The sequence below is a fragment of the Ruditapes philippinarum genome, unplaced genomic scaffold (genome assembly GCF_026571515.1).
Source record: "Ruditapes philippinarum isolate M1 unplaced genomic scaffold, ASM2657151v2 ctg7664_1_1_1_1, whole genome shotgun sequence".
Taxonomy (NCBI): domain Eukaryota; kingdom Metazoa; phylum Mollusca; class Bivalvia; order Venerida; family Veneridae; genus Ruditapes; species Ruditapes philippinarum.
This window is the reverse complement of record NW_026852768.1, coordinates 88,488-107,537: the sequence shown is the minus strand read 5'-3', so window position 1 is coordinate 107,537 and position 19,050 is coordinate 88,488. Positions and strand designations below refer to the sequence as shown.

The 19,050-nt window shown below is 31.1% G+C and overlaps 1 protein-coding gene across 1 annotated transcript; it reads right to left on the bottom strand.

Annotated features, from left to right (window-relative positions):
- Positions 1-11,955: 11,955 nt before the first annotated feature.
- On the bottom strand, positions 11,956-12,995 carry LOC132723937 (short-chain collagen C4-like). Its single transcript, XM_060708747.1, has 2 exons — positions 12,944-12,995; positions 11,956-12,536 (listed from the first exon to the last, which is right to left on the bottom strand). Exons 1-2 carry the CDS (start codon positions 12,993-12,995, stop codon positions 11,956-11,958), a joined length of 633 nt encoding a protein of 210 aa, XP_060564730.1.
- Between the last annotated feature and the right edge of the window lie 6,055 nt (positions 12,996-19,050).

Sequence of the window (19,050 nt, the reverse complement as noted above, 5' to 3'; positions counted from 1 at the left end):
TTCTACATCTTATCGCAATATCTAATCTGAATATTACAAATGATCATAATTAGCCCTAATTAATTCAGTTTGCTACAAAGAAATAGGCGATAAAGTCCGAGTAATCCAATAGCTTAGGACCTATCTATTTATAGGGAGTACTCAGGGGAGGTTATTCACTACAGTCCCTCATTAAGTGACAGAATAACTGTGTATAGATTTCCTCAGTTGAAAGTGATGTGTTCTTAATTGTATAATAATATGTATTTAATCAAATAACTAATAGTATAAGCTATAACACTTACTTTTAAGATCGTTTCTTAGAGATGCAACACTCCCTCCACAGTCAATAAGCATTTCCAAGACCTTTGAAGCATTCTCAAGTTTTTGATTTTCGGTGGCAAGTACCGTTTTTATGGTCAACAATTTAAAAGTTAGCCACAACATTATTTGTACTTACACTTTTAACTGCTTTGCAAGAATAAGACAAAAGCGTGAATGTTTTACTTTTTGTGTAAACGTTTGTTTTTGAGGACATTTAAAGGTTTCATGTCAGTTCATGACGATTTTACTAGATGAATCTTGTGAAGTTCTTTAAATTTCAAAATGATATATAGTATCAAAAGGGGTTAAAATTCTGAGGACATTATCAGCGTCGTTACCCATTTAGCATTTTCTTCGGCTCATTCCGTCCATCTTCGGATGACTACATGTATCAATAATCGTCGAGGTGTTCCGATTGAGTGTTTAAGACATTAAGTTTATCGAAAGTTCATTGAAATTAGTTTGTAAACATTTGTAGAGAAATACGCAACACACCTGCTTTAAAACCTAAACATATATTTTGATAGGATATTTTCCCTCTTCCTGTTTGTGAAAAAATCTCTTTGTTTGTGTGCATATTTTTAACAATAAGATATAAGCCTTTACAATACAATCACAATAAACTTATGAAATATATTGTTAGTAACCATATTACTATGAGTTGGTTGAAAGAAAATATATTTGCATAACATCATGCTGTATGTGTCTTGGGGATGTCAATTGTTTTACTAATGGTTGTCAAATGCAATGAGAGAAACATATCCACAAAGTTTGACGAACCATCACGTGGTTCGTTGTTTACAGACGACAGAGTTATAACAATTTCAAAGTCGGGACGGAGGGGTTGTTGTGGGCGCCAGAAGGAATCTATGCTGACATAAACTTGTATAGGAAAATGCATTCGCGTCATTTTATGCACTGAATCTAGATATGGTATACCTGATGTATTTGATATGCAGCATTACTTATTGGATTTCTTTAGAATCTACATAAATCATTCAGATCTATACCATATATCCAATGAATTTTGTTTTAATATAACTCTTCATCTGAGGTGATGAAGTATAGGTACCTGCATAATTTTATTGTCAACTCGACTTGCCTTTAAGTGGAATGTTGAGTAAAACATGAACTGATAATATAAAGTGAAATTTATAAGACATATGACTTTATTATGGAAATATATTTTATATATGTAGTGGGGGGTTTCTTCAACAATAAACACTTTGATGATGTTTATATATTTATTCAGGTGTAGAAGAAACCTATAACAAAATAAAATGATTATAATACAAATAGCAAAGAGAAATATTATACAATAGAAAATTCATGAATTGCATATTTCACAATTACAATAATTACAATATATACATTATAAACATTTCACAATTACAATTAAAATAAATATATACATACCAGGCTTTAAATAGATGAGATCTAATTTCAAATAAATATAGAGAATACAAATATTTCTATAAAGAAATAAATGAAATAACTTTAATGTAAATGCAAAGAATGTGTTTCCACTTTGACTGCAATGAAAGGAGTGGTCAGTTACCAAGAAATATTTGTTATCCCAGAACAAAATCCTCTAAAAATAACTTGCATACCAAAACCAATCATCCATCACTAAACTTGCAAAACCAGTTCAATGACCCATACAAAAGGAACAAAGACAAACATGAACACATAACACCACAATAGATTTGGTTTGGCCTTTAAGGGAAATAACCGTATTTATTATAAAAAGTGAACTTGGCTAAATTTAACCTTATCTACATATATAAAATATTTTAAGGACAAGCTGTTTTCAAAAGCAGTTATTCTTACTTTTCTTTTTGTTATTCATTTTGGAAATACATTTTTTTCCGTATTAAAGTAAATTATGCGCATGCTCAATTCACTCTTTTTCTTTAAAAAAACAAAAACAAAGGAAACAAAGCAAAATTTTCTCATCTAGTAAAATATGTTTAAAGTACATAAAGTTTTTATGTTATAAATTGAAAATGTTAAACAGATAAGTTACATTCGTTATACAAAACTTCGTTTATGTGGAATACGATTCATCATTCATAGTTAAGTAAGAAATTCCTGCCTTCAGGTACTTTACTTGTTCTCGTAATTCAAAAACAAAACGGCTTTTTTTATTAAAAAAAGTGTGAATTGCGCATGCGCATGATTTTCTGTAATACGGAAACATTTTATTTCCAAAACGGATAACGAAAAAAAAGTAAGAATAAATGCTATTGAAAACAGTTTGTCAATAAAGTATAAATAAAATTTATTTATGGCCGTCGTGTTTTTTATAAGTAAATCCCAAGAGTCCTGTGAATTTTATGACACAAAAATAAAACAACACAATGTGTAAGTTGTTAATGGGCTTTAATTTCAAGCCGATAAATGGATAACATTTTACATCTAGAATTTTTTTTATGTCTTAACTTGGAACCCAATTTGCCATAAATAAGAGCAGTTAATGACAAGCTTTTATGGCCCCAGTTTTTTTACAAGCTGCACAGACTTTTGGGAACACGACGGCCATAACTGAATTTATATAAGTGTTATATGCTTGTTTCCCTATATGAAATGATACATGCTTGTTTAAAGATCATGTACGTTTTGTGCTTGATATTGTTAGTGTGTATACCACACTTGCAAAAAGTTATATATGTTTATAATTATGCAAATAAAACAACTTTCGAACATCGAAGAATATGTAAAATGTGTTCAGCAAATATGTGTGCACATTATATTTAATCAATAAATTACATGCATTCATTTCTTATTCGAAAATTTGAGTTAGAATTTATAGAAAATAGATTTCTAATTACCTCCCTTTATTTACACGAAATATCTTTATAAATAATGCTTATTGGAACTTACAATATTGAAAATCTTTATTTGAGCATCATAATTATGAAATAAAACCATGAAAAAAATGTGTGACGGGATCTTTTAGCATAGATGTGGAGGATGGATAAGGAATGTTAAAAAAATGTTAAGTTGATTTTATACAAAACGTTATAATTCTATTATTACATTTTTTATTTCCTTTTTCAGAAAAAATAAACGCAAATATCAAAAATATGAAGTGTTTTGAAAACGATTTGCGATAGTCATGTGCCATCTCATGTGATGAAGAAATATATCATTCACTATTTTTCACTATTTAAGAAGATTTAGATGTTTGTAGATTATTTTTATTTATTTTTGTATTTTATTTATTATTTTTTTTGGGGGGGGGGGGTATATTTTAATGCCCATACGGCCTTAAGTCATTAAGCTATCTAATGCTATCTAGAGTCAACAAATTATACATAAATATTCATGAGCATAAGAAGTTTTGAGGTTTTGCGTGTAGATTTCCCATTTCAGTTTTGTTAGAGTTATTGCTCCTGACATAGTAAAAACTGCATTTTTTTAAATTGTGTTGCGCATAACTCAAAAGCGCCTTGACCTAGATTCATAACACTTCAAAGACATGTTGGTCAACATGTGACGTTTTGCCCTTGCGTTTGTTTGTGCAATTATTCAGTATTTGCCATCGACGTAGATTTACTTTTTTCAACTTGCGTCGCACGTAGCCCAAAATGTAGTTGACCTATCTACAGAAATGTTGGTCAGCCTGTGTTGTTGTTTAACACGCTTTGCGTTAGGATTAATCTAGTTCTGTTACAGTTTTTGCGTTTGATTTTGCAATAATTTTGAATTTGTGTCGCGCGTAGCCTAAATAATATTTAGCCTAGAGTCATAAAACTTTACAGAAGTGTTGGTCAGCATGTGTTCACCTGTGGGTTTGCTTGTTTATGTATTGAGAATGCACAGAGTAATTGTCCTTAAACCGTTCCAAAATGTTATGTCACGTGTGCCTCTAACAATGCTTGAGATAGTATCAACAGCATTTGCATGAATGATGAAAATATGAAGCTGTGCACCTGGTCTCTTGCGTGTGTGTTAATTTCATAATTTCCCTTGACAGAGTTTAAATTACAATTTTCGTTTGTGTCGCGCGTAGCACAAGAACAATTAGACCGAGCGTCATAACACTTTACAGGATTGTTGGTCAGCAAGTGTGCATCAGTGGTTTTATTTGTTCGTGTTTTCTATTAAGTATAGTTAACGATAAAAGATCTGAAATTCGTTATATTGGGAAAAATCAACATGTCAACGTTGGAAAAATCAGATGTCATGTTTTATGCTCATACCAATTATGGGTAGGGGTAGTCATGTATAATTCCTTTTTCAGCTTTACTGTCCTTCTTTACGCCAAAAGACTGACAAAAAAGTGGTGTGTGGGGGCATCCGTGTCCTATTGACACATTTCAAGTTCAAACAAGAAAGGAAACATGATATCAATGTCAATATAAATACATTCCATTATGTATTCTGTAAATAACTTTTTTGCAGATATCTTAAGTCATATAGAGAAATTATTCACTTTAAGGACTGAAGCCTCTCGTAGATTCAAGCAAAATAAGTCCCCTGTTAGAACTATAGCCCGTGATTAGAGGCAACATTGTGTCACAGGCTTAATTGGATGATCAATCCAGAAGCTTTACGCTCTGAACCAGACCCGTAATTCACTCAGGAAGAAAAGGCATTATTCGGACACCACTTGAAGTTCACTGCTTCTTTAGTTAGGGCTACAAAAAGGTACAAGTTTTAATTTATTAATGTTGGTTTAAAGTCTTTAACACCGTCGGTATAAAACCGAAGAAGGGGTCGTTCTGTCTCGATCCTTAGTGTTGAATGCATTTATTTGACATTAAGTATTTCGATAGGATTATTGTTGAAAAATAAGCCTGGTAACTGCAATTAAATTTAGAATACCCCTTGATGGATAATTATAATCAAATCTAAATAACTAGTACTTACAACATATGTGACACTGCTCTTTTTTATTTGTGAAAAACACCCAATATTCCCCAGCATTTACATTCTCTCTGTTTTTATGTTCAAATTTGTAGCACAAGTAAGACTGAAATGTCATATTAGTTCTGTGTATGTATATATATATATATATATATATATATATATATATATATATATATATATATATATATATATATATATATATATATATATATTGTGTACAAGGTTCTTATCCGAATATTGTTGAAAATTGCCGAAAAGTTGTGACTGAGTTTTAAGGCAAATCGCTGTTTCGTAGTATATATAAAAATCCTCTGTTCAATAGATCCATCTTTTGTCTCTGAATATTGACAAAAATAAACGTTTTAACCTTCCTTTGAAAAGATTCACCATTTAAACTAAGCACAATAGATTAAATTATTAAAGGGACTCCACTGGGGTTTTTATAAATGATGGAACTGAAAATATTTTTTCCAGCAAAATGTACCGTTTGATGTAGGTTTAGACCACTAATCTTTGTGCAAAATTTCAGATCATTCGCGCACTTCGTTTTTCCAGAATAATTATTCAATATTTTAAAATATGACCAAAAATGAAAAGCGTTTAAACGCTTTTAACACAAATCGAGCTAAGAAAAGCATAAAAATACGATTTCCAATTTATTTCGAAGTATATTTCTTGACTATCTTTGCATAATTTAGTTTAAAGTGCCCCAGGTCATTTATGTACGAACATTCAAATTTTATGTTCTTTTAAACCTCAGTGGAGTCGCTTTAAATGAATTATTATTTTTTTTTGAAAATATATGTATTGATCTTTTTACGACGGTGTCCATTGCTATAAAAAGTCGACGTTAAAGAGTAATTTCTCGCTTTTTCACAATCTGCGTAGGGCAAAAAGAGCATCGCATTACATAGAACTGTAAAAGAAGCCCATAGATAATTCCGAGTAAGTGTAAGGTAAAAAGTAAAGTAAAAAAATACATAAAAGAACTTTAAAAAAAAAAAAAAAAAAAACACCACAAGGGATGCCTTTATAGCTTTGTGGCCATGACTGCCATTACACGTCATGGAAAATACGATTGTTTAAGAAATCCCCTTACGATCTCGGACCTTACATTGAGATAACTGTTGTAAAAAAGTGGAAACAAATATTGGCTTATAAACAGGTCAAGTTAAATGTTGTTGAAATAGTTCATATAAAAAGTTAAGGAATTTTATAACATGAAATTGAGGTTAACTACATGTATCACTCCGAAATAAACCAGAACTTGTGATTATGCACTTATATCAGATAACCTTATTTTATCCTTAATCCGATTTGACTGTATTGCCAAACAGATCATGTTTAAGTCACACAGATATTCGAAATCTTGAGAAGATAAGATCGGTTGTAGGTAGTGAAATATCTCGCATTTTATCCGGTTTCTTGTAACACATGTAAATGCTCGTCACACTATTTGTCACTGAACAAAATCAATAAATATTGATGAGATTGGTATATGAAAAAAAAAATACGTGAGTAACGATTTTAACTATGTCATGGTACTTACACGTCCCGGTTGATTGATATTACAAACTGGCTGGAACAACCGGTCTCGTGGCAATCTATTTGACACTTACCGCCTTGTCAATCAACCCAAAGAAAGTGTACACTACAAATTGTGTTATATTATTTGTTTGTTTGTTTCATTTTACGCCTTTTCCCAACAGTATTTCAGCCATATAGGCGGGTAGTTTCCTAACCATCGTTCCGTTCCTGGAGAGTGTGTTATATTATTAAATACAGGGTAATAAAATGCTATTTTAACACTATTTCAGTTTGAATTACTGATGAAAAAGTAGTCTGATTAAACCTTAACCTGAGAACTTTTGTGTGCGCCTTTTAAATCATTGAGTTATTAGTCCTATATCTGTTATACATATTAATTCACGTTTTAAGTAGACTACTTACCGCTTAATGTCATTCAAAATTAATGTTTTCGGTGAACCATAAATTGGATCACGTTTATCAAAGCCTTTAAGTATGATAAATTATAGTCATCGTTATTGTGTTTTTGCGTTACGCAGAATGCGCATGCGCGAAATGTAAATAAATTGAACAAATGGAGTTTTTATTAGTTCAAACCGCCTTTTTAAGTTTTCAAGTTTTATTTGAAGATCGTGTAACACAAATTTTTACGGTTTTATATCATAAATATGATGTTCAAATTAAGATGTTTTGATATTGTAAGTTCCAAAAGCATTATTTATAAAGATATTACCGAATTAATCATTTCATGTAAATAAAGGGGGATAATAAGAAATTATTTTCTTTAAAGTCTAAGTTAAATTTTCCAATAAGAAATGAATGCATATAGTTTTATGATTACATATAATGTGAACACATATTTCCAGTACATATTTTTACATATTCGTCGATAATTGAAAATTGTTTATTAGCATAATTATATACATATATATAATTTTACATAAGTGGTAGTATCAACCTCAATCATATCATACAGGACCTTAAAACACTAATTCTGCTTATCAGAAGCCAAATTGCGCTTGCTACTGAAGTCCATGAACATGCACAAATCAAACCTGCAATATTTTAAAATTAACCATATTTAATGTTAAAATAATGTTTATTGCTACGATTTAATCTATTTCATTTTATTATTTTGTTCTTATTTAGCTATAGGTTTATAGTTTTACATATGTTATCTAAATCTAAGTGGTTTTTGATTTCAGGAAGGAAGTTGTAAATAAACTAGGGCTGGGAACGAATAAGGAATTTGATGTTCGAATATTCGTTTTCAATATTTGAATATATTCGAATATTCGTTTTTACAACATTTGCTCCAATATCTCTCTTTGACGTATACGTATCCGAAATTGATTGCGTCGAATACTATTCTTCTTTAAAATGCTTGGAATAATCAACGATTAAAAATATATTTATAACTATGTAAAAGTTTTCTGTTTTATATATTGTAAATCGATGTATATGTTTACTTTTGAAATAAATTCATAATTTGATTTCCTTCAAGTTGATCCGACTGCTGATCATTTGTCTTATTAACGGGAGGTAACTCACGTGACTTGATTGACAGTAATATGAATCTGACGGTGTCCGGACATAATCCCCTTCGGACAAAATCCCTTTCATGTATTTTTGTATATCCGGACATAATCCCCTTCATGGGTGGACATAATCCCCTTCATGTGTGAAATTTTGAAGTGGACAAAATCCCCTTCATAAAATTGCTACCTAGGACAAAACCCCCCTCAGAGGAATTTTCGTTTTTGTAAGTGGGTATGAGAGCCACATACTGCATTATGCTGTGTAGTAAATATCTTAAGTATAAATGAGTAGAAACTATTTCAGCAGAAAAGCACATTCAATTAGCAACATTTAAATCACATTAAAATTGCTTTGTTAAAGCATTCATAACAATCAATCAAGTAGTGCAGTGATCTTGGTTTGATTAAATTATCACTCTTTCATCAATAGAAATTGTAACAATGGATAGTATCTATCAATTAGAATTATCAACTTGTACAATCAATGAAACAATTATTGGCTAATAAAAATGTTTTTCATACTAATCAATTTAAAACTATTAAAGAAATTGCTTAAAAAACAAATATGTGTTATGCAGTTGATAATTTACCATAATTTTCATGAAAACTTCTAAACTAAATAAAGGTTACTATTGATACATAATTATAAATAAAAAACAAAAGTTCATTATTCATCAATTTTTAGGGAGTATAATAATACATTATTCATCAATTTTTATGGAGCATAATAATACATTAGAAACCTATGAAACAAGGGGATTTTGTCCGGGTAGTGAAGGGGATTTTGTCCAGCCTTGCAAAAAAAAATGAAGGGGATTATGTCCATCCATGAAGGGGATTTTGTCCGGGTAGGTGAAGGGGATTTTGACCGAAGGGGATTATGTCTGACATTCGAATCTGACATCACACATAATTATATTGAAACTTAACTTGTATTAAATATTTTTTTTATTTATTTATAATTTTAGATAAGGTTTGAAATATACTTCAGATAAATTTAGCTATATAACGCAGTAAATATCACACGGAGTCTAATTTCTACGGAATAAATATATTCTGACGGAATATAGACACAATGCTTTCATCAAGCACCGATTAATGTGTGTCGATTTTTTTGTCTTTACAAAATTTAAGACAATTATTGATTAATCGGAAAGATTATAGAACAGAAAACAATAAATAAAGATAATTAAAATCGGAAAGAATTACATTAGAAACTGTTAAACAGGTAAATTGCAAACTGTGAAACGGGTTCTAGACCCCAAAGTTTTCACATTTAATTGGCGATATTCGTTGACACGTGTCATACAAACGTGTTAACACCTGGTCAAGTAAAGGTCAAATGTTTAATATACGATCTTATTTGAAATTTGAAAGTAATAAAAAAAACATTCTTTTTTTTCGAATATTCGTATTCGTTTTTCAATGTTCGAATATTCGGTAGTGTTTCGAATATTCGAAAAAAAATTCCAGGCCCTAAAATAAACCCGCATAATATGATGTTGCTCTTTGGCATTGTTTGATGATTCCTACACCAAAAGTCTAGGTGGCCTGACCTGGATATCATTGCTCAATGATGCCTAGACATATCGTGCAAAATCAACAACCAAACAATGTGTTATTATTTCAAAGAACTAAAAAAAAATCACCGTAATTGCTAAATACAGCTTAGATAATCGTCCAGAAAGGATATATAATGTAGATAAAATAGGAAAAATAGGATTAAATACTGATCATAACCCTTCTGCTATATAATCTGGAAAAATTCAGCATCTCTCATATTTCAGATTCAGGTACTGGAATTAATATAACTTTAATAGAGTTGGGTATTGCGAAGGAACAGCAAATACCCTCTAACTTTTTTCCTAAGGATTGTACGAAGTCGGGTTTATTTCAGGTTATACGTGGATCTGATGACACTGTGTCCGATCCGACGGTATCTTTGCGGTTGAAAACGATATAATACAATGATATTGTTCAATTATATCAAGTTAGAAATAAATACCTGTTTACATGGTTAATTTTTATTATCGTCTGTTAAACATAAACGCTATATCCAATGAGTATATTTCTACTATAATTGTGTTCGAAGTATAATGGAAAGGTGATAAAAGTTGCCATCGAGTAATACAAATCACACCATTTGAGAAACATTCAAATAAAAATACAAGATAATAAGAAATAAAGCATCGTCCTACACGCTAGTAATACCATTTATAATAATTCATAATGTCTTTAAAGTTCTTGCATCTGTGCACATACGAGGGGTTATCCAAAAATTCGTGGACTTTTAAATATCTCTTGAACGTCAATGTGTATTGTAACGAAATTTTATCAGCATACCTTGTAGATTATTATAAACACATTTTGACTGCGTCAAAAATAATGATTTTATATGACTTTTAAATTAACACATACACGGGACCCGGAGCACGGTAGAAAAGCGCAATTAATCATCGTATATTTTTTGCTAAAAAACTAATAAGTAACGTAAAGCCGCTAAACATCGCATTTTTCATCTATGATGTCATTTCAGTAACTGTTTAAAAATTTGGACGTCATTTCCATTAATTTTTGTTGAAGTCACGCCAATATTGTTTACAACAGGATAATGACGGGCATGCAGAAATTAGAAAATTGCGTGATTATACTTTTTGTTGTAATTTGGGAATGACAACTACAAAAACATTTGAAGATCAGCATGCGAACAGAGAAAATAAAATTTCACAATCAATAGTGTTAAAGTGGCATAAAACAATATTGATTGACATTACTTTGAGAAGCAGTAGCGGTCATTGACTGCGTAACATTGAAACACAAGTTGTAAACGTTATATGACGTTGACGTCAATAACGTTTTGAAGTGTGCCGCTGTCACCGACATGTGTTTATGCAAAATTAAATATTGTTGTAATACAAGAAGCTACTAACATGATTTTTTCTGTGTTTATTTGTAATTTATTCTACTAAGCAGTGTTAGAATTTCAAATCAATATTTCAAATATATTTGACGCAACAATGAAAGTCCACGAATTTTTGGATAACCCCTCGTATTACTTAAATCAAGGGAGGCGACCTTTGTTTCTTTTAACTGCAGGCAAGAGAGATCTTAAATTCTGTAGACATAAATTGATGTTTTCGGCAACGACTATTTTGAGACCAACAATTTCCTATAAAAGCAAAGGGATCATTACTTCACATATACTCGTGTTATGTTAGGAAGTTTTCACGTTTCTAATGTACAAATGTGACGCAAAAGAATTAAATAAACTTTTAGAATTTCTTTTTTTGTATACATGTCGTTTTCCCTTAAAAATTTTTCCTATGTTTAAAACATTTTTATTTTTAATTTCTCTAGGGGGAATCCCGGGGAAGTTCATACCACCAAAAAAAACCCCTTTTTTTTATTACATAGATTTAAAAAAACAAAGAGTTTGGGCATGGAAAAAAGTTTAATATTGTGGGAAATTTTTGTTTAAAAATCTATTTTATGAAAAATCCCTTGCCCAATTTATTTCAAGCGTTATAAGCTTTTCCCTTTTTTTTGGTTATTTGTCCCCATTAAAAATATATTTTCAGAAAAAATGCTTACACCGATTATCTAAAATTTTCCATAAAATTATTAGCCCACAGCTACATCTAATGATACATAAAATCTCAAAAACATATTTTCGGCAGTCAAAAATTCTCCATGGTGACTCGTTAAAATGTTTTTAAGGAGAGTACGAGCACACAGCGCACGTGATCTGTTTCCCGGATTCATAAGGCCGGCATTTCAATGAACCACATACCGCTTCAACAAAGAAAAACAAAGACCCATTGTGATCCACTTGGCTTGAATATTCGGCTGCAGTTGGATTACCGTCGAAGCATAAATATTCTGTTCCTGCTTGATGGGTGTTCTTACCAGCCATCAAGTAACCTGCGTATTCTAACTTGAAAGTGTCTGGGCAGTCATATCTTCCAGGAATCATGATGACGCTCGTACGAGGAATAAGACAAACAGCACATGGGATTTCATGGTCTCTCAAATTGTCCCAAATACTGTCATGAGTTTCGTATTCGGCACCATATATCAGTGTCGTCCATCTTGGCTTTTTATAGTGATAGTGATATTTTGGCTTCTTAGACAAACACACATGATTAGCTGCTCCTCCTTTATGCCAGTGATACGATCCAGCAGTAAACCTGTCGTAAACAGTCGTAACTCCAGGAGGACAAGAAGACCGTCCCCATCTCGTGTATGTGTCCGTGGCTTGCTGTTTACTTAGACGTTCGATTTTGCTCTTTATAGCTTAAATTAAAACAGTTGTATTCATCATTTGTACCATTATACAATAAAATTTAATTTAAATTCTAGTTAAGATGTTTAAGCCAAACTACAAAACATGGATTGTCGCTCTTAGCAATAAAGCATATTTCTTAATTGATATAAATGTCCTTTTAGAATGAAATACATGGCTGACTGAGTAAAATTTCGAAGAGAACCGAAGTGTTTTTCATCTCAATGATAGTCGTCTGAATATCTAAATTATTCAATTTCGTAAGGTAACGGCGTAGTGTTATACGTGTGAAATTCAAAAAATCGATATCTTTGTGTGAATTTCTTCGGTTGAAAATGATATGCTTTTAACGGTATTGATAATTTAATTATATTTATAACATGAGTTTAATGATATAGATGTTAGATATAACACTTACTTTCAACATCGTTTCTTATTGATGCAACACTCCCTCCACAGTCAATAAGCATTTCCAAGACTTTTGAAGCATTCTCAAGTTTTTGGTTTTCGGTAGCAAGACCCGTTTTTATGGTCAACAGTGCAAAAACTAGCTACAACATTATTTACACTTCCACTTGCGACCACTTTGCAAGAATAAGACAAAAGTGTGAATGTTTAACTTTTAGTGTGAAGGTTTGTTTTTGAGGACAATTTAAAGATTTCGTGTCAAATCTTAAAGCTTTTACAAAATGAATGCTATGAACGTTATCTAAATTTCAAAATGATTTTGTGCAGATAATAGTATCAATAGGAGTATAAGTTTTGAAGACATTGTCAGCGTCGTTTCCCAATTGCAGTTTTTCCGGATCATTCGGTTTATCTCCGGATGACTATGTATAGTCGTCAAGGTGTTCAAACTGAGTGCATGAGACAATAATATTTACGAATGGTCATTAAAATTAGTTTGTAAAATTGTTTTAGAGAAATACTCAACATTACTGCTTTAAAATATTAACCTTTATGTTGATGGGAGATTTTCCTGTTTTTCTTCCTGTTTGTGAAAATATCTCTTTGTTTTTGTACATATGGTTACCAATTTGGTACTAACCTTTACAATACAATCATAATAAATTTAAACCTATGAAATATATTGTTAGTTACCATAATACTATCAGTTAGTTGAAAACAAAAAGGCCTAACATCACGCTTTTTATGTCCTTCGGGATGTCAGATGTTTTATTAATGATTGTCAAACATACTGTTAAAACGATCACGTGGTTTGTTGTTTTCTACAGGGTAATAACAATATCACAATTGGCACCGCTCGTAAGGGCGGAGGCTCGTGGGGGGTATAAAACACGACTTTTAGGTTAACTAATTGAAAGTAGTTTGCGAAAAATAACTGCAAGCACTTCTCTTATAAATGTTTTATTTGACAAAAGCAGATCAACAAAAACAAGAACAAGACACAGACCAAAATGTAATGAAAAAAGGAGAAATGATAAAGGCACTGTAATAACACTGAATATAATTCGATTTATTTCGAAAATTTATATTCATCTCTAAATTCAACGGCATGTATAAGTTCAACAAAGTTTTATTATATGTTAATAAATAAGAGATTTGATATTGGTCCTGTTATTTGTCCGAGGGCAGTCGTATTGAATATCAAATCACTTATTTATTGACAACTTTATTAAATAACTACATGTACTTATAATATTTCACATTTAATCCTTCTTAATTTCTTCTTATATTAATTCTAACATAAGTATTTTAATTATAACAAAGAACAACTGTAAAAATAACTACATTATATCAGTTTGTTTGGAAAACCTACATTTTGTTAACTTATATTGTATATGTACAACAAAATGCCCGACTGTGAATGTTTACAAACTGAGAATATTTTGTTATCAACATGTTGGCGTATACACATAGACCGAGTTAAAACAAAATGGCTGCCATTTCCCAGTTTCTTGCAGAAATCTAAATCTACATCATTTTTTGGCCCTGCTTTATTAGCCAATCAAATTACTTCAAATGCGGGCTTTATATCTATATCAATTTTTGCCCAGAGCCGAAAAAGTGATATAGATATTGGCACTATTTTAAGGCAGGCCATCGTGTTATTGAATGTAGCAGATGCTTTTATATAGGACTAATAACGTATAGTTATTTAATAAAGCATCATACAATCTTATGACCACAATATTGTTTAAGTAACCAGTAATTTTGACGATCTCAAAAAAAAAAAGAAAGAAAGAAAGAAAGAATAAAATAAAAAAATAAATGAAAAGAAAACAACAACAAAAAAGGAACAACAAAGTCAGTTATGTTGAAAACACAGCATTTAAAATCATTCATTAATTAATGTAACACATTATGTTTGTAAAATACTGCATCTTTAGAAATTTGCATTGATAATATTAGTCAAATTCATAGACCTATAGAAGTATTGCTCTTTCTGATTTTTCAGATAATCAAACATATTGCACGATAAAATATTCAATGACATTTGAAATACATTCAGGAACATCTGCTTATATTGCAATATTGAAATGTGTATATGAGCTGACCGTAAAACTAAAGGATTTGGCCTTTTCTCAGGTATTTTACTTTTGTTTTGATATTCAGATGAAGATGCTGTGGTAGGTTGAAGCATTCTGTTTAATTTAAGAATGCATAAAACTGTGGATATATTCGTTCCTTCTAAGAAGAGATATTACAAACATGTCAAACATTAAAAGCCGAATCATGTTATTGAACTCATACATCATCTATTCTCCAATCTGCCAGAACCCAAAAATGTCGGTCATTTATCTAATTATTTAATTTGTTTCTTGCTTCATTTTGTATTCCAAGTGCATCTTAAACGAGACATCTTTCCAGACAGTAGAGCGGAATTGAGTCGACGTTAAACAATAGATGAACGGATTACTTAACGAATTTATTGAAATATTTGAAATAAATCGGCTAATTGTTTCTGTTGTCCCGGCTGAAACATTAAGTGACATATTTACTGTTGCAAGCCAAAAGAGCATACCAATTAAATTTGTACTCATTTATTCCTGTGTTGTTCACTTTATTGTTTAAAACAAAGCGGAAGGTGATGACAAGCACTGACGAGCAAACAGTTCCAACGCAAATTTAAATGTTGCCTATAATCATGAAAAATGTAGCATGTTTGTACCATATAATAACCGGGGTGTTTATTTATTTCATAATTTTGTACCTGAGTATGCTGATCATAAAGCAATTACCGACTGACAATGTAACTGATAACTGAAGAAGAATAAGACCAATGATACAGAAGGAATAATATATATCAGTATGAATGGTAATGAAAGGTGGCCAAAATGAGGAAGTGCCATTGCTACCCCAGAGAGAATGTCTGTAGAACATAAGAAAACAAGTTGTTGTAAGAACCCTTTTCCGCCTATACAGTTTCTATGCCTTAACAGTAAGCACATTGAAGAAACATTCAGGACGGTGATGCAGCAGCCTAGACCAAATGAAATATTCGTAAATGTCCGTTCAGATGCTGGTTTTAAGTCTTCTGTGAAGTTCCAAAATCCACTCAGATTTTGATGATTTGTTATGTTTTCCTGATCTCTATCCATATTATTTATTATTTGAAATACAGCTGAAATGTATAAAACAATAGCATAACACGTCTTCCAATTTAACGTTATGATGAGCTACTTATTTTTCTATAACTGAACATATCAAGAAGAGCTGTAGTTCTATAGCCCCATTACTATTAATTAATCTTCTGATTTCACTTTTATATTCGCGTATTATTAAATTCATTACGAACTTGTATCGTGGGCTAATTCTCTAAAATAGGGAGAAATAAAACTTAATAAAGAACGTCAAAACCGCATAATTAAGCATTGCAGACTCGGTATGATTAAGCCCGAACATAGGCAGTTCTGAAAATGTTATTTCACCGTCCCTGTCCCCTAACACCGACTTAAGCAGTATTGAAATGTGGTTAATTTTAGAATTTTGAAAGATCCGCAGACGTGTTCCTGTGGCGGTTATGATAGAACCTTCAATATGAAACGTCAGTGCCATCGTAACTTTAACAGCTGTTTAACATCTGACAAGCTTTAACTAACTATGAAAACATTTGTTATCACGTGTTTGACATATCTCATAGTATTTCGAAGACATAGTGTGCCAATATACTTGTATGAAATAATTTTGTTTGTATATTTCCTTCAAATCTAAATGCGAATGACAAAATTATACTTAAAGGTTAAAAAAATTTATTAACATCCATAATTCATATGCTTTAAGAAAAGTCTATGTTATAACACCTTTGAGAATCAAACATAAAATTCTGGAAACAATATTATTTTTCCGTTAATTAACATTATTAAAATATTTTGCATTTTGAAAATAAAAAAATTCTATGAATAACAACATGTTAAGGATCTTATTTGAAATTTTAAGTTACTTTTAGCACGGTCTCCACAACTTGCTTTGTTAGGTAAACATTTAAACACATTTATGAAGCGCCACCAGCAAGCACTTGCTACTTAAAGTACAATGTAAGTACCAAAAACAAAAATAAAATATTTTGAGAAAAAAGATAATAGTATTTCTTGAATTAATGGGTCTTTTACTGAAAATATAATGAAATTATTAATTAAGCAATACGACATCAATAAAACAAATAATAACTTATCAGTAATACATAATCAAACATCAAACTACGTTAGGTAAATAAATTAGAAACAATTTACCTCATGTAAGATTGCACTTGCTGAATGCTAAAAACTTCTCTGGTGTTGCCACAGTCTGACTTCAATCATTTCTCTACGCATCCTGCTTTACTACTATATTATCATAAAAAGTAAATTCGTCATAAAACAGTTTCTACAGTAAAAGTATCGAGATTGGTGAATCAATATGCGATTGGTTGTTTTTTAAAATGCTTTGTTTTTGTGGCGGAAGTTCCCGTGTTGTGGCAAATATGAACACTTGAAAGAGTCTGAACAATGTTTTAATAAGTCAAATATTGCTCTCTTAGCTACTTATTTTCTTTCGTAAATCGTATGTACAATATGTAAGGTTAGATTAGACATTAAAAATGGCGACTTCTGTATTCTTATAGGACGTTTCACCTAATTACTTTAGAAACCGTAGGAGCCGTACCTACATTTCGACTTTGAAAACATCAATTCATTTTTTCTTTCGTTATGATCTGGGGGGGGGGGTGTGGCTTCTTCGAATCAACTTATGCATGCCATAATAGTAACAAATGTAAATATGAAGCATATGCGTGAAACGACGCAACGATATTTCATTTACTGGGTAATGTCGAATATTTAAGATTGTCACATTTCCATAAACACTATGAGTGGGATTCATTAATTCAAAATCTGACTCAACAATTACGTTTTTCAAGTCAAAAACCTCTTCGTTCATCCAACTTGATGTGAGTTTTAAGGCTTTCGTAGCACAGCTCATTTAGGATACCAATGCATAAGAACATCAAACTAATTTAACCAGCCTCAAAAAAGTATAGCCAGAAGAACCTTCAAACCTTGCCAGAAAACAAAGGTCGTCTCACTACTAATTCAGATGCAATTTTTAAAACTTTTAACAATATTTTCCTAAACATCACAAGGCACTGCTGGGAGTAGGGTACATTCAAAGCATATTTTCCGCTGATTCTATCACAATGGGTAGATTTGGCCACACAGATGGTGTTAATAGCCTGGTGGACACTACTACTATCAACCTGAACATCTTTAACTGTATTATCTATTAGATAGCTCTCGAAATTTTCCCTTTGATATAAAAGTCTATAGGGTTATCTCGGACGGTTAATTTGTCCATAAAATTACTTAAAAATGATAAATTTCATCTTATAAGTGACAATTTATAAATAAAAGTTTTCTGAAATATAAAAAAAAACCTATAATTTACTCAAAATCCATGCCATAAAAAACAAAAATTGTTTTGGAGTATAACATTGTTTGGACAAATATTTCAAACTTTAGTAACAATCACAGAGGAACAACGTGGTGTGTAATGTGAGCATGTTTATGCAGGCATTCATGGGATGTGACGTCAAAAAATTGTAGTGTATCGGCGAAATATGATACTTGGATAGAAAAATTTCTGATGCAGGCCAAAACATCTTTTTCCGACAACTGGATTTAAAATTCGTCTGTATTTTACCGATATCTGTATTTCACCAACTTTTCCTAGTCCCCATAGCCTAGGTTTTCGTATTGCATGTATTCAAAATATAAATAGATTTAATCAAACGATACATATAGTGACACCATGGTACAATATTATATACTCTTTTCTTAAGTCAGTCTTAACAAAATAATTATAAAATTTTGTTTTCATCATTAAGAATTGATATCGTTAACGTTGCAAAAAGTACATTTTCATTCCGATCTAACAATGTTACTATGTCTGCAAATCTGTGCATTTAAATGATGCAAAGACATTCTTAATCAAGAAATTGTTTTCCTTAATTTATACGTAGATAAATTATCAGTCGCCCAATTTGCATAGTGAATACGCTAGTGTTCAATGAGGATTGAGTGAGACTAT

Bases quoted from the DNA above. Each gene is read 5' to 3' on its own strand.
- LOC132723937 (XM_060708747.1), bottom strand. From the start codon at position 12,995: ATGCTTATTGACTGTGGAGGGAGTGTTGCATCAATAAGAAACGATGTT. The intron at 12,537-12,943 runs GTAAGTGTTATA...TTTTAATTTAAG, and splicing joins AATAAGAAACGATGTTGAAA to CTATAAAGAGCAAAATCGAA.